The sequence below is a fragment of the Peromyscus maniculatus genome, chromosome 8 (genome assembly GCF_049852395.1).
Source record: "Peromyscus maniculatus bairdii isolate BWxNUB_F1_BW_parent chromosome 8, HU_Pman_BW_mat_3.1, whole genome shotgun sequence".
NCBI lineage: Eukaryota > Metazoa > Chordata > Mammalia > Rodentia > Cricetidae > Peromyscus > Peromyscus maniculatus.
This window is the reverse complement of record NC_134859.1, coordinates 73,608,977-73,623,907: the sequence shown is the minus strand read 5'-3', so window position 1 is coordinate 73,623,907 and position 14,931 is coordinate 73,608,977. Positions and strand designations below refer to the sequence as shown.

Below are 14,931 nucleotides of genomic sequence, written 5' to 3'. Positions count from 1 at the left end.
GTGAATGCCACAGTTCTTAGACAATAAAGAAAATCTATTACCTTCCCAATGTTGTCACTGTTGGCCGGCATTGAAGGTTAAATTAGCATTATACTGATGACAGTATAGGAATGCCAAATTTTCTTGCACATTTGGTAACATGATCTATATTTTTTTTCAGCTCCAGAACCTGGGTATCAACCCAGCAAACATTGGCTTCAGCACTCTGACTATGGAGTCAGACAAATTCATCTGCATTAGAGAGAAAGTAGGAGAGCAGGCCCAGGTGGTAATCATTGATATGAATGATCCGAGCAATCCAATTCGAAGACCAATCTCAGCAGACAGTGCCATCATGAATCCTGCCAGCAAAGTGATTGCACTGAAAGGTATCAAAGATTGTGGATGTTTTCTTGAAATTCTTATGTGTATTTTATGCAAATACAGTTATTGGTGTAGTATGTTGAATAAGTTTAATTAAATCTGTAAAGTTGAGATTAATCCTAAACTTGAGTTAGTGTTCATGACTTTTACATGGAATGTTTCTGTGAAATGTCTTAGAATAGATGTACTTGGAATAAGTTTTAAGTTTTAGGATAAATACATTGATATTTGATAAGATAAAATGGCTAAAAGCATTTCTGTATAGGGGAATGAAAGTAATATTCTGTAATAAGTCGTAGCTTAATATCAGAACTTAAACATTTCAGAGTTTATTGTGATAATTAGCTTCTTCATTCTCTGCCTTTTTATCCTTTAGGCTTCTTTTACCTTACATTCATCAAGCTCTAAAAATGGCTTGAATTGACACTGGGTAGAGAGGATAGGAGGAGAAGGAGAAGGAGTGAATACTAAGCTTTGAGTCAAGGATGTTTGCATTTATTCAGACTAAACAGTTTTCTTAGATTTTAGTTATATAGTTATCTATCTACCGATTTATTTATTTGCTTACTTATTTTGAGCTGAGTCTTGCTCTGTTTCCCAGGCTGACTTTGAACCTCTTGCCTGAGTCTGAGTAGCTGGGATGATAGGTGGAGATAACCAGGCCCAGCCAGACTAACTTGTTTCCGTGCAGAACTATACTGCCTATCAATTGAAGTAGAGTTAAACAATCTCATATTATCTGAGAACCTATTTCCTTTTCCTTTGAACTTTGAAATTAAGGTAATAGAAGAATCGAAGTTACTAAGAAGGCTAAGTGCCAAACTGCTGGACCCTTGAAATGGCATTTAAAGCTGCCTCCCTCCGTTTCCTTTCTGCTGTAGTTAAGGACTGAACCCAAGGCTTCACATGCACTTGGCAGGTGTGCGGATGGTTATCACTGAGCAATTAGATCCCAGCCCTTGTTTTTCTTGATAATAAGAAAAAGAATTTAGTTCCAGTAATTTATAGAAGTGTGGATGAGTTTTTAGAGGTGCTGAACTTTTAACCAGTCTTTCCTTCACGTCATTTAAACTCTGTTTGGGGCCTTGTTTTGGTTGTTTTCTGTTTTGTTTTAGTGAGATAGGTCTCTTTGACAGTAGCCTTGGCTGTTCTGGAACTTGCTATGTACAGACTGGTTTCAAACTCACGGAGACCCACCTGCCTCTGCCTCCCTAGAATTGGAATCAGGCATGCACCACCATGTCCAGCCCATTTAATCTCTGATAATACATGTTGAATAACACTTATTAGAAATGCTCGGGTCTAGAAGTATTGAGTTTTTTTTTTGTTTTGGGGAGTTTTTAGGATTCTTTTTATAACATTTTATTTGTTTATTTTGTGTGTTTATGTGTGAGGGTGTACATGTAAAGGTCAGAGGGCAACTTGAGGAAATCTGTTCTCTCCTACCATATGGATCCTAGGAATGAGTTGGCAGCAAATGCCCTGCTGAGCATCTCATAGGCCTGGATTTGGGAATCTTTGCATAGATTTTATTGAGTATCACTAATGTGAAGGTCGAAAATTAGACACCCCAAACTTCCTGGTTTCATAGTACAGGTTTTGGAACACTTTGGAGCGTCAATTTGTAACCTCTCGTACTGGCTGGGAAATAAATGGAGGGCAGGTTGGGAGCTAAGAATAGCATAGTCAACAACTCATCAGAATTTGTCTCAGGCAAGAGTTGATCTCATCTTCAGGAGCCAGATGTTTTGTGACAGCATACCTTTTACTTCTGTCTAAAGTATACTACATTTTAAAAGTCCTTTAGCTTCCTTAAGTAATTTGAATTCAAGTGCTTAGCATCCGTCACACTTCTTTTTAAAGGGCATCAACTAAATTTTGCCAATTTTTTTTCTATTTTTAATGTTACTGTTATCTTATCACATTTCTTAATGCTTTCTTATGTGTGCAGATGGTGAGTTACCTTAAATTAGATTGTGTTAGTCATTGTCCTGTTCTATAAAAAGAATAATTGAGAAATTTTTATAGCTTTGTAAAATAGTATGCTATACTTTGTGTCTCTTGGTCTATATCATGGCTGTTATCCCTTGTTCCCTTCCCTAGACCCTTAAACTTACACATTCTCCAGCCCTTTGTAAAACAATAAAAGTCTAGTTACCTGGAGGTTGGCGGATGCAGCAAAGAAAGTCAAATCCTTATAAAATTCTGTTTCCCTCTGAAGCCAGTTTAAACTTCATGCCTTCTTCTTATAAACAGGACTATAACTTTCACAATTTCTTGAAAGTCTGGTTGTGGTTTATAAGCTGTGTGGGATGGGAGTCCTATACTTTGCCTTACAGAAGGAGGCTTTGTTACGTAGTAAGACGGGTTGTGGTACAAAGCTCTTAGGCTTTGTCTGTCTCCTACCTACCCTGTCACCCCCCCCCCCCCCCACTTTGACAACTTTTGTCCTTTAGGAGCCAGATTCTCTGTGGCTCAGGAATGGAGTTATCCTCAGTCTCTGAGGACTAATCTTCATAGCTTAGTGATAGCTGTGGGATTGGATCACTGTTGATTTCAGTGACATCACCTTTCCGACTGTGACCGGTTTCAAATGACAAGTATAAGCCCTTGCATCTGACTCTGGACTTTTAACATTTGAGGCAAATTTTACCCTCCTTTTACTAAGTGCTTGCTGTCTTAACTGGATGAAGCTTGAACTTGTTCTCACTCCAGTAGATATATTAACAGCATCTGAAACCATCCTCCTTCCCGTCTCCCTTTCCTTTCTCCAGCACTCTTCTTTCCCTTTGTTTCTTAGACCAGTTACATGTAGCATGCACTGTGGTGACATGGCAAAGTTGAAGTACAACTTCTTTTCAAAACGCAGTTTCCACAAAATTGAGTTGGATGAGAGATGACTGCATTTTAAAAAGTAGATATTTCCTCCTTGTGTTTCTCTTAGATTTGCTTTGTCTTATGTATATGCAGCTACCTTAGTTTATGTGTGAACTAACTGTGTGATGAAAGTTACAGCTTTGTTTTCTATCAGTAAGAAAGCTGTTCCTTAGTCTCATTTTCATTTGGGATGTAGAGTCCTGTAGAAGTTGCGTGTTTATAGTGTTGCAGACATGTCCGTGAGAGGTAAGAGTCCTGCTGAAGGTGTAGATTGGTTTGCTTGATCTCAGCTCTTAGCTCCTCAGTGGCTGTAGCTCCAGCAGTGTGAATCCTGTAGTTAGTTATTAGTCTCAAGACAGAACCACATTATTTGGAAGTTAAAGGCTAGTCTAGGTAGGTATTAATTCATTTTGAACTTTGCTTTTTTTCATTATTCTTTAATTCTGTATTTAGCTGCAAAAACTCTTCAGATATTTAACATTGAAATGAAAAGTAAAATGAAGGCCCATACCATGACTGATGATGTCACCTTCTGGAAATGGATCTCTTTGAACACGGTTGCTCTTGTTACGGATAATGCAGTTTATCATTGGAGTATGGAAGGAGAGTCTCAGCCAGTGAAAATGTTTGATCGTCATTCTAGCCTCGCAGGATGCCAGATTATCAATTACCGTACAGATGCAAAGCAGAAGTGGTTGCTTCTGACTGGCATATCTGCACAGGTAACACGTTTTAGTTTTTGATAAAAGAAGTTGTCTAAGGAAGTGTTTTGGCACACACTTTAGTTAGGTCTTTAATCCCAATATTGTTGAATTGGACTGATTTTGAAAGACATTTCTTTTTTAAAAATAATGATTATTGGCTTAAACCTTTAACCTGACAAAATTTCAGTACTCTTACAGGTTGTTTTTAATTCTTGCAGATTAAGTAGAGATTGATTTAGAATTTATTATGGAGTCAGTGTGCTACAAAATGAATACTTCTGTATTGTATTAAGATGGTATAAAGAGATAATTAGGTGCGGCATGTCTTATACATTCACATTAAGCTTTAATTAGATAATGTTTGGAGTTAAACTTGAAGATGTATGAACTCTATATTGAGAGATTCAATACAATACAGCTGAAAAGTGGCAAAGTATTATAACTATTTCAGTAATTGAATATGAGATCTACTGGGTCATTGGACCTCTGAGTTTATTTATTAATTTGTTTGCTTGTTTCTTTTTTATTTTTTTGATCCTTTGTAGCAAAATCGTGTGGTTGGAGCTATGCAGCTCTATTCTGTAGATAGGAAAGTATCTCAGCCTATTGAAGGACATGCAGCTAGCTTTGCACAATTTAAGATGGAAGGAAATGCAGAAGAATCAACGTTATTTTGTTTCGCTGTACGGGGTCAGGCAGGCGGGAAGGTAAGTTTTGTCTGTGGTAATTAGTTTATTGAGTCTGTTTTGCTCTTTTTTGTGATCTAAGTTCAAAATAGTCATCTTTGTTCCTTATTAATTTCATAATATTCATATTTGTGGTGACTGACATGGTATGTATAGTAATACTTGTAAAATGATAGCATTCTTTTAATATTATTTACTATTCTGCCATCTGGATCTTCCTTTAACAGTGTCTTGTTATATAATCCAGGCTGACTTTGAAGTTGGTCTTCTTGCCTCAGGCTCTGAGTGCTGGGATTGTAGCTCTTTATACCATTGTGCCCAGCTTTGAGCTCTTTGTATTCTTTATTTTAGTTGCCTTCTTATCAAAGGCTTTTTGTTGATGTCTTTTACTTTATTCTGCATAGACTGATTAGAGTTGCAGAAATACCCATTTGTGTGTGCAGTACATGTCTAAAGTCTGATTCATTAAGTATTGCCCAAGATGAGGTCTGATGTCGTTAAGAGCTGTCCTTTTTAAATCCCCTAGGTAACTTGATGTCGATGGAATGGACAGCAGCTTAAGTTGGAGAGTCTCATCCCTAGCTGTACATTGAAATTACCTAGACAGATTGAAGCACTTTGTGTATTAGAATTCGTAGTTGAGGACAGCAGAAACAAGGTCTGGTTGATTAGAGTATAAAAAATTTATTGACAGGATACTGGATACCTGGCAGTAGCTAGGACAGCTGTATCACTAAATGTGGGGAATGAGAAATGAGCAAAAATGGGTAGTAGCCAGGGTTTCAGCCAGAAATCATGCTGCAGATCTCTGAACTGCTTTTGTTGCGCCTGCACTGCTGGATGCCTGGTGACTCAGTTTGCTGCTATTTTCACTGCCAGAGTAGACTCTCCCTCAGTCTTAAAATAACCTGATGTCCTGAGCTCCCTCCCTCCTTGAAGTCCAGTATAGGCAAAGTCACACGGCTCGCATCGTAGCTCGGAGAGACATGGAAAACAACTGTTTGCTGCTTCTGAGATGGAAGAGTGGCTCTGCCTGCTGCTAGGACTTGCAGACTCCTGTCCTCTGTGTCCCTGAGTTGGGAAACCGAATCTGCATCTTTGTTTTGTGCCTCTCCACTCCATGTCACCCTAGTTAGTAGTTTTCAAGAATAAAGAGCTTTCAGTGATCTGAATCCTAACACTTAGGAGGCTCAAGTGATTCCCCTGTTTTTACCTTTCATGTAGTCCTAAGAGGACAGCAGTTACAGAGGCATCTGGCTTGTTTACATGGCTTCCAGGGATTGAACTTAGGTAGGTGGTCAGGCCTAGTCCATAATTGCTTTTACTGGCTGAGCCATCTTGCCAGCCCCATCATGACTTTAGAGTCAAACCCACTCCCTACCTCTAGAATTTTGCCACTTAAAGGATGGTATATAGCTGGGTGTGGTGGTACACGCCTTTAATCCCAGCACTCAAAAGGCAGGCAGATCTCTATGAATCCAGGCCATTCTAATCCAAATATTCATTTCCAGGCCATCAGAGGCTACATTGTGAGACCTTGTTTCAACAACAACAAAAAAGAAATCATATAGCAAATGTGTGACTTTGAGGTCAGTTACCTCCTAGTCAGTTTTAATTTATGGAGGAGCATCCCACAGTGTAGATGGATCAAATATGGTTCACTGATTATAGAACATTTTGGTTATTTCCATTTGGGGGCTTCAAAGAACTTGCAATGACCAACTGATAAATGACTTAGATTGATAGTAGATTTTATTTTCTTTTGAACAGTTACATATCATTGAAGTTGGTACACCACCCACAGGGAACCAGCCCTTTCCAAAGAAGGCAGTGGATGTTTTCTTTCCTCCAGAAGCACAAAATGACTTTCCTGTTGCAATGCAGGTATTTCATCGAAATAAATGGATTTTTAAAAATCTCAAATTAATTTAAATACTGTTCATAGTTGATATGAGTAGTGCTTAAAATAATTCTCTAAAATAAAAATTATTAGTAAAACTTGGTAAAATAACACTCCTATTCTCATGTAATAAGTAAATTGGGTTATCTTAAGTTGTCTTATAGAAAGTGTTCATTTTCTCTTCAGATAAGTGAAAAGCATGATGTGGTGTTCTTGATTACCAAGTATGGTTATATCCACCTCTATGATCTTGAGACTGGCACATGCATCTACATGAACAGAATCAGTGGAGAAACGATCTTCGTTACTGCACCTCATGAAGCCACAGCTGGAATAATAGGAGTCAACAGAAAGGGACAGGTAAGGAAACTTCTACCTTAAGCATCTAAGTAACAGATTATCATTAGCGGTTTTTTTCAAAAGGTAATTTTGGATATCAGAAAAGAGAACATCATAGAGGAAGGCAAAGAGAAGGAATGAGGTGAAGGTCACAGGATATAAAACAGCAGGTGTCAGTTTAGACATCTCCTGTTGAAGGTGAAGATGGAGAGTAACAAAACTGTGTTAGAGTGTGTGTGTGTGTGTGTGTGTGTGTGTACATCTGCACATGCTAAATAAATACAATTTAAATAAATAAAAAAGATGGTTATATAGAATCTGGCGTGAGGTGCACACCTTTAATCCTAATACTTGGAAGACTGAGGAAGGAGGATATCTGTGAGTTGGAGGCCAGCCAAGGCTATGTAGTGAGAACCTGTTTCAAAAAACATAAAACAAATAAGATAAGATAGAAAGGTTGTTTAATTTGTTTTTTTTGTTTGTTTGTTTGTTTTTGCATTGATTTAATCATATTTACCTTGATCATTATTTTTAGGTCTAGTAAATGGCATGAATCATTATTTAGTTTTTGTTACTTTATATGTCTGGGTATTTTGCCTGCACATATGTCCATGTACCGCATGGGTGCCTGGTACCTATGGGGATGAGAAGAGGGCATCAGAACCCCTGGGACTGCAGTAATTGTTATGAGCCACCATGTGGCTCAAACCATGATACTCTGGAAGAACAGCCAGTGCTCTTAGTCACTGGGCCATCTCTCCATCACCTGTATTTAGTTTTTATATGAAATTTCATCTTAAATTTTTACCACTAGCAAAAACGATTATAATATAACCATTCCAGTGTATAATTGTAAAAATCTTTTTAGTAACTGTTTGGTTTAGAGCCAGTTAGGTATATATTTTTATTATCAAAAGTAAATCTGGATGAAAAAAAATGTTTGGGTTACACATTTGACAAACTCCTTTTTCTAGGGGTTTCTTTCCTGTTATCTCCAAGACAGGATCCATCAGCTACAGAGATAAGAATTCTACCTAATCCCACTTCTTAACATCTTAAGTATTACTGAATATTTAATGTGAGGTCATATTAAAGTACCTATTGTGTCTGTAAAGTTGGGTAGTATATCATCCATTTGAAAGTAGCTGTTCTGAGTTTAAGACATTTGCCAAGTCTTTATATCATCTAGCAAGTGGTTCTTACTATTTGAGTGTTAGAACTGAAACAAGAAAAATTCTCCCATGAGGGGTTTTATTTTCTCCAGTGGTTAAAGTTCTTCAAAGTTCGTGTTGTATTGCTCTTGTCATTTCCTGCTTCTCCAGATTAGTATTCTTAAACCCAGATAGTAAACAAATGTTTGCCATTTAATTGGTTAGTCTTTGAAGAGTGGTGTGTTTATGATGAGACAGTCTGTCTCTTACCTCAGCTCTAGGCTCAGGTACTTTGAGTCCCTGGACTGGAAGTATCTGTCCTTGTAACATTTTTATCACACTGAAGTCAAGTTACTTGCTGTCTATCAGTCTTCTTAAGAAAGGGGCTCATCTTTGTTGAGTTGTATTTCTAGCACCACCCAAAGGTGATTTTTGAAAATTAAGTAATTCTCATCTATCTATTCAGTTGTATGTGTCTCTCATGGGGGAAAAAAAAGTCAAGAATGAGTCAGTTAGGGATGATTTGATAAAAATCAGGAGCCATGGAGCGGGGAGTGCTTTCTTCTTTCTGCTGTTGTGCTGGGGTTAATGTAGATCTCCTTCTGTGACTTTACCATATACTGTAAGCATTGAGGATGAAGGTTCTAGAAATCATGGTAGCAAAACAAGCACGTGTCAGATTTTCACAAAAGTAACTGATACCTTTGTGACTTCGTCCAAAAAGATTTAACACAGTGTAATGGTTCTCTAATCGTTAAATTGCAGGTTCTGTCAGTTTGTGTGGAAGAAGAAAACATAATTCCTTACATCACCAACGTCCTACAAAATCCTGATTTGGCTCTCAGAATGGCTGTGCGGAACAACCTAGCTGGCGCTGAAGAACTCTTTGCCCGGAAATTCAATGCTCTTTTCGCCCAGGGAAACTACTCAGAGGCTGCAAAGGTGGCTGCTAATGCACCCAAGGTAAATAGTTGGAAACTGAAGTTGCGGTGATTGAGGTATTGTTCATACTCTGTTTCTGATATTGCTAGAAGAGGAACTGGCTTTGTAAGAGTAACTAGACACTTTCTAGTTATATTTTTCCTTTCATAGAATATGAAAATTAATTCTGTGTTTCTAGAGTTGATGGTTAAAAGCCCAGAATCTTAGAAAGGATATGTAGCTATAGGCCTACCGTGGATGTAGGTGTGACTATGTCCAGTACTAAAGTGTAACACTGTTTGACCTCATAAATGATGGCTCTTCATATTACTTTGAAAAGTTAATCACTAAATAAATGCTCTTGAATTTGTAATCTGAGAGTTGTCAAAAAATGAACTGAATTTATTCCCATAAGCCTTTACATTGGTTTATGTTGGGCTGAATTAAAACCTTGCATTCCTAACTAGTGTTAATTATTAAATTTGTACTTAATTGAACTTGTGATTTAATGATTAGTGGTTACCATTTCATAATTATGCTTATCCTTTTTTTTAAACTTTAAATTTTTAAAAATTTTTGAGATTATAATGTAATTACATCATTTTCCTCTTCCCCTTTCTCCCTCCAAACCCCATCATGTCCCTCCTTGCTCTATTTCAAATTCATATCTCTTCATTAGTTGTTGTTACATACATATATGTACATAAATCCAACCTACCCAGTCTGTAATCCTGCTTGTAAGGACATGTTTTCAGGACTGACCATTAGATAGTAGAGAACCAACTGATGTGCTCTTCCCTGGGAATGACTATTTGTGCTTATTGTTTCATGCATTGACATAATCAATTACCTTGGCATGTTTGTGATTTTGAATAATTTTGTAACATTGAGCCAGAGATGTCACACACACTTATTGAGTTTGCACTATGTGGTTAATATTTGGAATGTGGCGTTAATAGGTCAACCATGCAGTTCAGATTGACCAGAGACTTACAGGGTTGGTAAGTAGTGTGGTCGGGCCACTGAGGAGTCTTTAATATTTCTTCTTCTTAAAGGGAATCCTTCGTACTCCAGACACTATTCGACGATTCCAGAGTGTCCCAGCTCAGCCAGGTCAGACTTCACCTCTACTTCAGTACTTTGGAATCCTTTTGGACCAGGGCCAGCTGAACAAATATGAATCCTTAGAGTTGTGTAGACCTGTACTTCAGCAAGGACGGAAACAGCTTTTGGAGAAATGGTTGAAAGAAGATAAGGTGCGTCATATGGATAGACTTATCCTTCGATTAAATACTGTGTTAACAAGTTAAAATTGCTGGTTTCCATCCGAGTATCTCTGTTATTTGTTGCTTGTGGAAATAGAATGAGAAGAGACCTTGCCATTTTAAAACATGATCCAGGATTATTGCTTGGTAGTTAAAACTACTAGCCTAGAAGCGAATTACTATTCTTTCGTCTTGGAAATTTTTCCCATGAGATGCTTACCTCATTGTACAGGCATATTTGTCAATGTATTTGACATTGCTCAACATGGGATCTTCCATCCCACACTTGATATGCATCCCACACTTGATATGCATGCCTAGTAGTTCCTGTTTTCTCTCTTCCTCTCTCTCTGACCCCCTGTTCTCTCTCTGACCCCCTGTTTCTCTTTGTAAGAATTATAAACTGTCATCAGCACTGTAGTTTTTTTATGCTGGTAAACATACTTTGGTATGCAGGGAGAACATGTTATATAAAACATAAGATCACTCATCTGTTTACAAGACAGCCACGCTGGCTATATTTGACATAGTGAGGTGGTGTTTGACAGTGATTTCACAGAATGTTAAGTGGTGTTATATGAAAAGGTATTTAAAAGGTTCCAATTTAAGAGCCTTTTGTAAAAAATATTTACTAGCTTTCTATACTGTAGGATTTCTTTGTGGTTTATATTCATTCAGCACATTTTCTTTATACTGTTTTGCAGAGCATATTTTTCTCTGTAGCCCTGGATGTTGTGGCCTCAAACTCGGAGTTCTGCCTCCCAAGTGCTGGAATTAAAGGTGTGGGATACCACTGCCTGGCAGAGCACACTTTTTTCTTTTGATGTAGAATGACTGAAAAGCAAGCAATAAATATTATTTATAGGGCAGCAAACAACTTTTAAGCAATTTATCATTATTATTTTTATACATTTATACAAAAAAGCCTTCCTACCTAAAGTGACAGTATTGAGTTGTCATGTTTTATGATGCATTGTCAAGAACTGAGGTAGCACTCTTTTTTTTTTTTTAAAGATTTATTTATTTATTATATATTATACAGCATGTATGACTGCAGGCCAGAAGAGGGCATCAGATCTTGTTACAGATAGTTGTGAGCCACCATGTGGTTGCTGGGAATTGAACTCAGGACCTCTGGAAGAGCAGTCAGTGCTCTTAACATCTGAGCCATCTCTCCAGCCCCGAGGTAGCACTCTTGTAGTGAATTTCTTACAAAGATATTAAACCTTTCAACATTAGTGTGTATGGATAGTATTGGTACATTCTGGAGTCTAAGTTCATGTTTCTTAACCTGGCTTCTGCTAGTCTTGTCTTACAGGATACTAGAGGATAGTACTTCAGACTTGAGAAGCTTGGCCAAATACCATTCTCTACTAAACAATAGCTAAGCTAACACATATTTGAGAGCTATTCTAATTGCATAAGATAATAGGATGGGAACAGCCAAGATAACTGAGTTGACCTATGTAATAGGGTATTAATTTCTTGAATATCAGTACCTCTTGTTGATAACACATAGGACTCATTTGTAGTAAAACTGGTTCATTGACCATTAGTTAGCGTGTTTCGTTAAGATGTATAGATAGATAGAACTTCTTTGAACACTGAGCCAAAAGGGATACTCTTTTTAAAAAGTTAGCATTGGAACTCGAGAGACGGCTCGGTGGTTAAGAGTACATATTGCTCTTGCAAGTTAAATTTCCAACACAAATGTCAGGCTGCTCACAGCTGCCTGTAACTTCCAGGGGACTCTGATAGCTTAGCTTCTATTGTCTCTGGCATTCTGTGTGTGTGTGTGTGTGTGTGTGTGTGTGTTTGTGTGTGTGTGTGTGTGTGTGTGTGTGTGTGTGTGTGTGTGTGTAGAATAAAATAAAAAATTGGACTGGAAGTATGGGTTAGTGGTAGAGGACTGACTGACTTAGGATATACAAGGCCCTAGTAGGTTCAATTCCCAAAACTGCAAAAAAGAAAAAGGGATAAAAAAATAGAAAAATAGAAACTCATACAAAGCAGACTTCTTGTTTTTTTGTTTTTGTGATTTTTTTTTCAAGACAGGGTTTTTATGTGTAGCCTTGACTGACTTGGAACTCACTCTGTAGACCAGGCTAGCCTTGAACTTGCAGAGATCTGCCTGCGCAGAGATCCGCCTGCCTCTGCCTCCTGAGTGCTGGGATTAAAGGTGTGCGCCACCACAGCACATCCTCAAAGCAGAACTCTTAGGAAGGTGACCAGAAGATGTATCTGCTGTATACTATCTGGAAATTTTTTAATTTGTATATGTTTGACTTTGTAAATGTAGTGTCCTGCCTTTCCATCTCAAATCCTAAAACTCAAAAGAGATAAAAAGATGAATCCTAGGCTCTTGAAATGTAAAGGTGGTATCCTAGTTTAAAAATTATCCTTAGAGTTTTAAAATAGCCCTTATGTAAGAAAGCGACATTTGGCTCAGTTTCTAAAATTAATTTACTTATTTGGAGACAGTGTCTCTATTTGGGACACACGCAGGTATTGAACTCTTGCCTTAGTCTCCCAAGTGTTAACATTACAGGCTAACTGACATTGTCGATTTTTACTGACAATACTAGTGGTTCAGAGCATATATTAAACTCTTCCAGGGGATGTGAGTTCAGTTTCTCGCACTCATGTCATGTACCTCACAACCACCTCCAGCTCCAGGGGGTCTGATGCCCTCTTCTGATCTCTATGGGTATACACACAAATAGAAAAAAGAGTGACATTATTTTTGAGAAGTTGAAAAGGTGGCTGTAATATGTGAATCTTTTCAGTAGATGTGTAAGATTCTGCAATAAAGAAAAGGTATATTAACATGGTAGTTGGAAATTCCTAAAAGCAAAGTCTCATGGCTGTCTGTCCTTGTTAAGGAGGAATTCTAGAGAATCAGTACTGTGAGTACAGTATCAAGACTTCTCCAATCACAAACGCTGCATCTTTAGACTTTTGGAAAATGAGTAAATATTTTCTATATGAGTTGTATTTATAGGGAAGTAGTATCAACTACTCGTTAATGAAACTGCTAATGAGTCACTAACCAAATTCTTTTTTCCTTGGACAGCTGGAATGTTCTGAAGAACTGGGTGATCTTGTAAAGTCTGTGGACCCAACATTGGCACTCAGTGTGTACCTCCGGGCCAACGTCCCGAATAAAGTCATCCAGTGCTTTGCAGAGACAGGTCAAGTCCAGAAGATTGTTTTATATGCTAAAAAAGTGAGTTCAGTGGAACAAATTATCAACACAAATTCATTTAAAAAAAAAAGAAAAACTTGAGAGAAAGTAGACTTAATTTGCTTCATTTTTGTTGGTTAATTTCTCTAAACTTTGTACTGCTTGGAAAAGCATAAGAAACTCCTTAACTGTTATATGTAGAATCCATACCTAGTGTTAATGCGTGAAACAAGTACAATTCGAAGATAGTCATTTACTGACTAGAAGTAAATACAATTATATATATAATCTAGGCAAATATGTCATCATAAAGGTCTTATTGAATGTCTTAAATTATAAATAATGTTTTATACTCATTAGTAGTTCTGTTAATAATATTGTATTATTGGAAATAATTTAAATATGAAACTTGGTGGCATGACTGAAGTCTGTCTGTTTTTAGGTTGGATATACTCCAGACTGGATCTTTCTCCTCAGAAATGTGATGCGCATCAGTCCAGATCAAGGACAGCAGTTTGCTCAAATGTTAGTTCAGGACGAAGAGCCTCTTGCTGATATCACACAGGTAATGGCGCTTTAAACTCTAGTTCATAGAGGTGGAGCTTGTAGGGAGTCGGACTTTTACCAACTTTTCAGAAGAATAAATGAAACTTGCAGCTGACAGAAATTATGTGTGCCTACATGAGTAAACCCTGAGTATCTTATCAAGACATACTGCAGAAGAATAGATTTTCTAAATATTTACTATTTCGTGTCTATTAATGCAGGTACAGGCATGCCATGGCCTGTGTCTGGATGTCAGTCAGGGACAACTTTTGGGAGTTGTTCTTTTCTGCCACCTGGTCGTTGTCCTCAGGTAGTCAGGCCTGCATACACATGCTTCTATCCACTGAGCTATTCCACTGGCTCAGTAAATAGTTTTCAAATAAATGCCATTTGGATTAGGGAAGGACATATGAAAATAATATACTTGATCTTGTCCAAAAGGCCAAGAAGTAATATATAAATGGTAAAACACAGACACTGGTGTCTGCTGCTGGTGAGGAAAGAGGGGCATATAGAAAGTGTAAGTCAGTTTTCAGACTGTGTCTCCTTTTTTTTTAACGTTTTAATTTTAAACCATTACTCAAAGTAACTGAGTTTTTAATAACTTTTATTTTAGGTTTAGTTTGTTTTGAGACAGTCTCACTCTGTAGCTCTGTAAACCTGGAATTCATGTGTAGACCAGGCTGGTCTGGAACTTCCTACCTCTGCCCCCTGAATACTGGCATTTACAGGTGTGAACTGACATAGCCATACACTTGGTTTCTCCAGTAATTTAAGTATGAGGTCAGGTTGTCTAAATAATATTCTTTAAATCTGGTGTTTAGGAGGGGCTGGAGAATTGGCTCAGTAATTTAGAGCCATTGTTGCTCCTGTAGAGGATCCAGGTTGAATTCCCAGCACCTACATGGTGGCTCGCAGAAATCCTTAATTCTGATTCCAGGGGATATGTTCTCTTCTGGCCTCTGAGCACCAGACATTCTTGTGAATCACAGCCA

At 37.7% G+C, this 14,931-nt stretch overlaps 1 protein-coding gene across 2 annotated transcripts in view; it reads left to right on the top strand.

Annotated features, from left to right (window-relative positions):
• Positions 1 to 14,931, top strand: part of Cltc (clathrin heavy chain) — a 64,240-nt gene that overhangs the window by 22,052 nt on the left and 27,257 nt on the right. For both annotated transcript variants that reach the window (XM_006983198.4, XM_006983197.4), the window contains exons 2-10: positions 161 to 368; positions 3,694 to 3,962; positions 4,490 to 4,651; positions 6,401 to 6,514; positions 6,717 to 6,890; positions 8,786 to 8,983; positions 9,997 to 10,197; positions 13,280 to 13,432; positions 13,833 to 13,955. In XM_006983198.4, the coding sequence (XP_006983260.1) occupies positions 161 to 368; positions 3,694 to 3,962; positions 4,490 to 4,651; positions 6,401 to 6,514; positions 6,717 to 6,890; positions 8,786 to 8,983; positions 9,997 to 10,197; positions 13,280 to 13,432; positions 13,833 to 13,955 (1,602 nt within the window). The remainder of the gene's footprint in view (positions 1 to 160; positions 369 to 3,693; positions 3,963 to 4,489; positions 4,652 to 6,400; positions 6,515 to 6,716; positions 6,891 to 8,785; positions 8,984 to 9,996; positions 10,198 to 13,279; positions 13,433 to 13,832; positions 13,956 to 14,931) is intronic.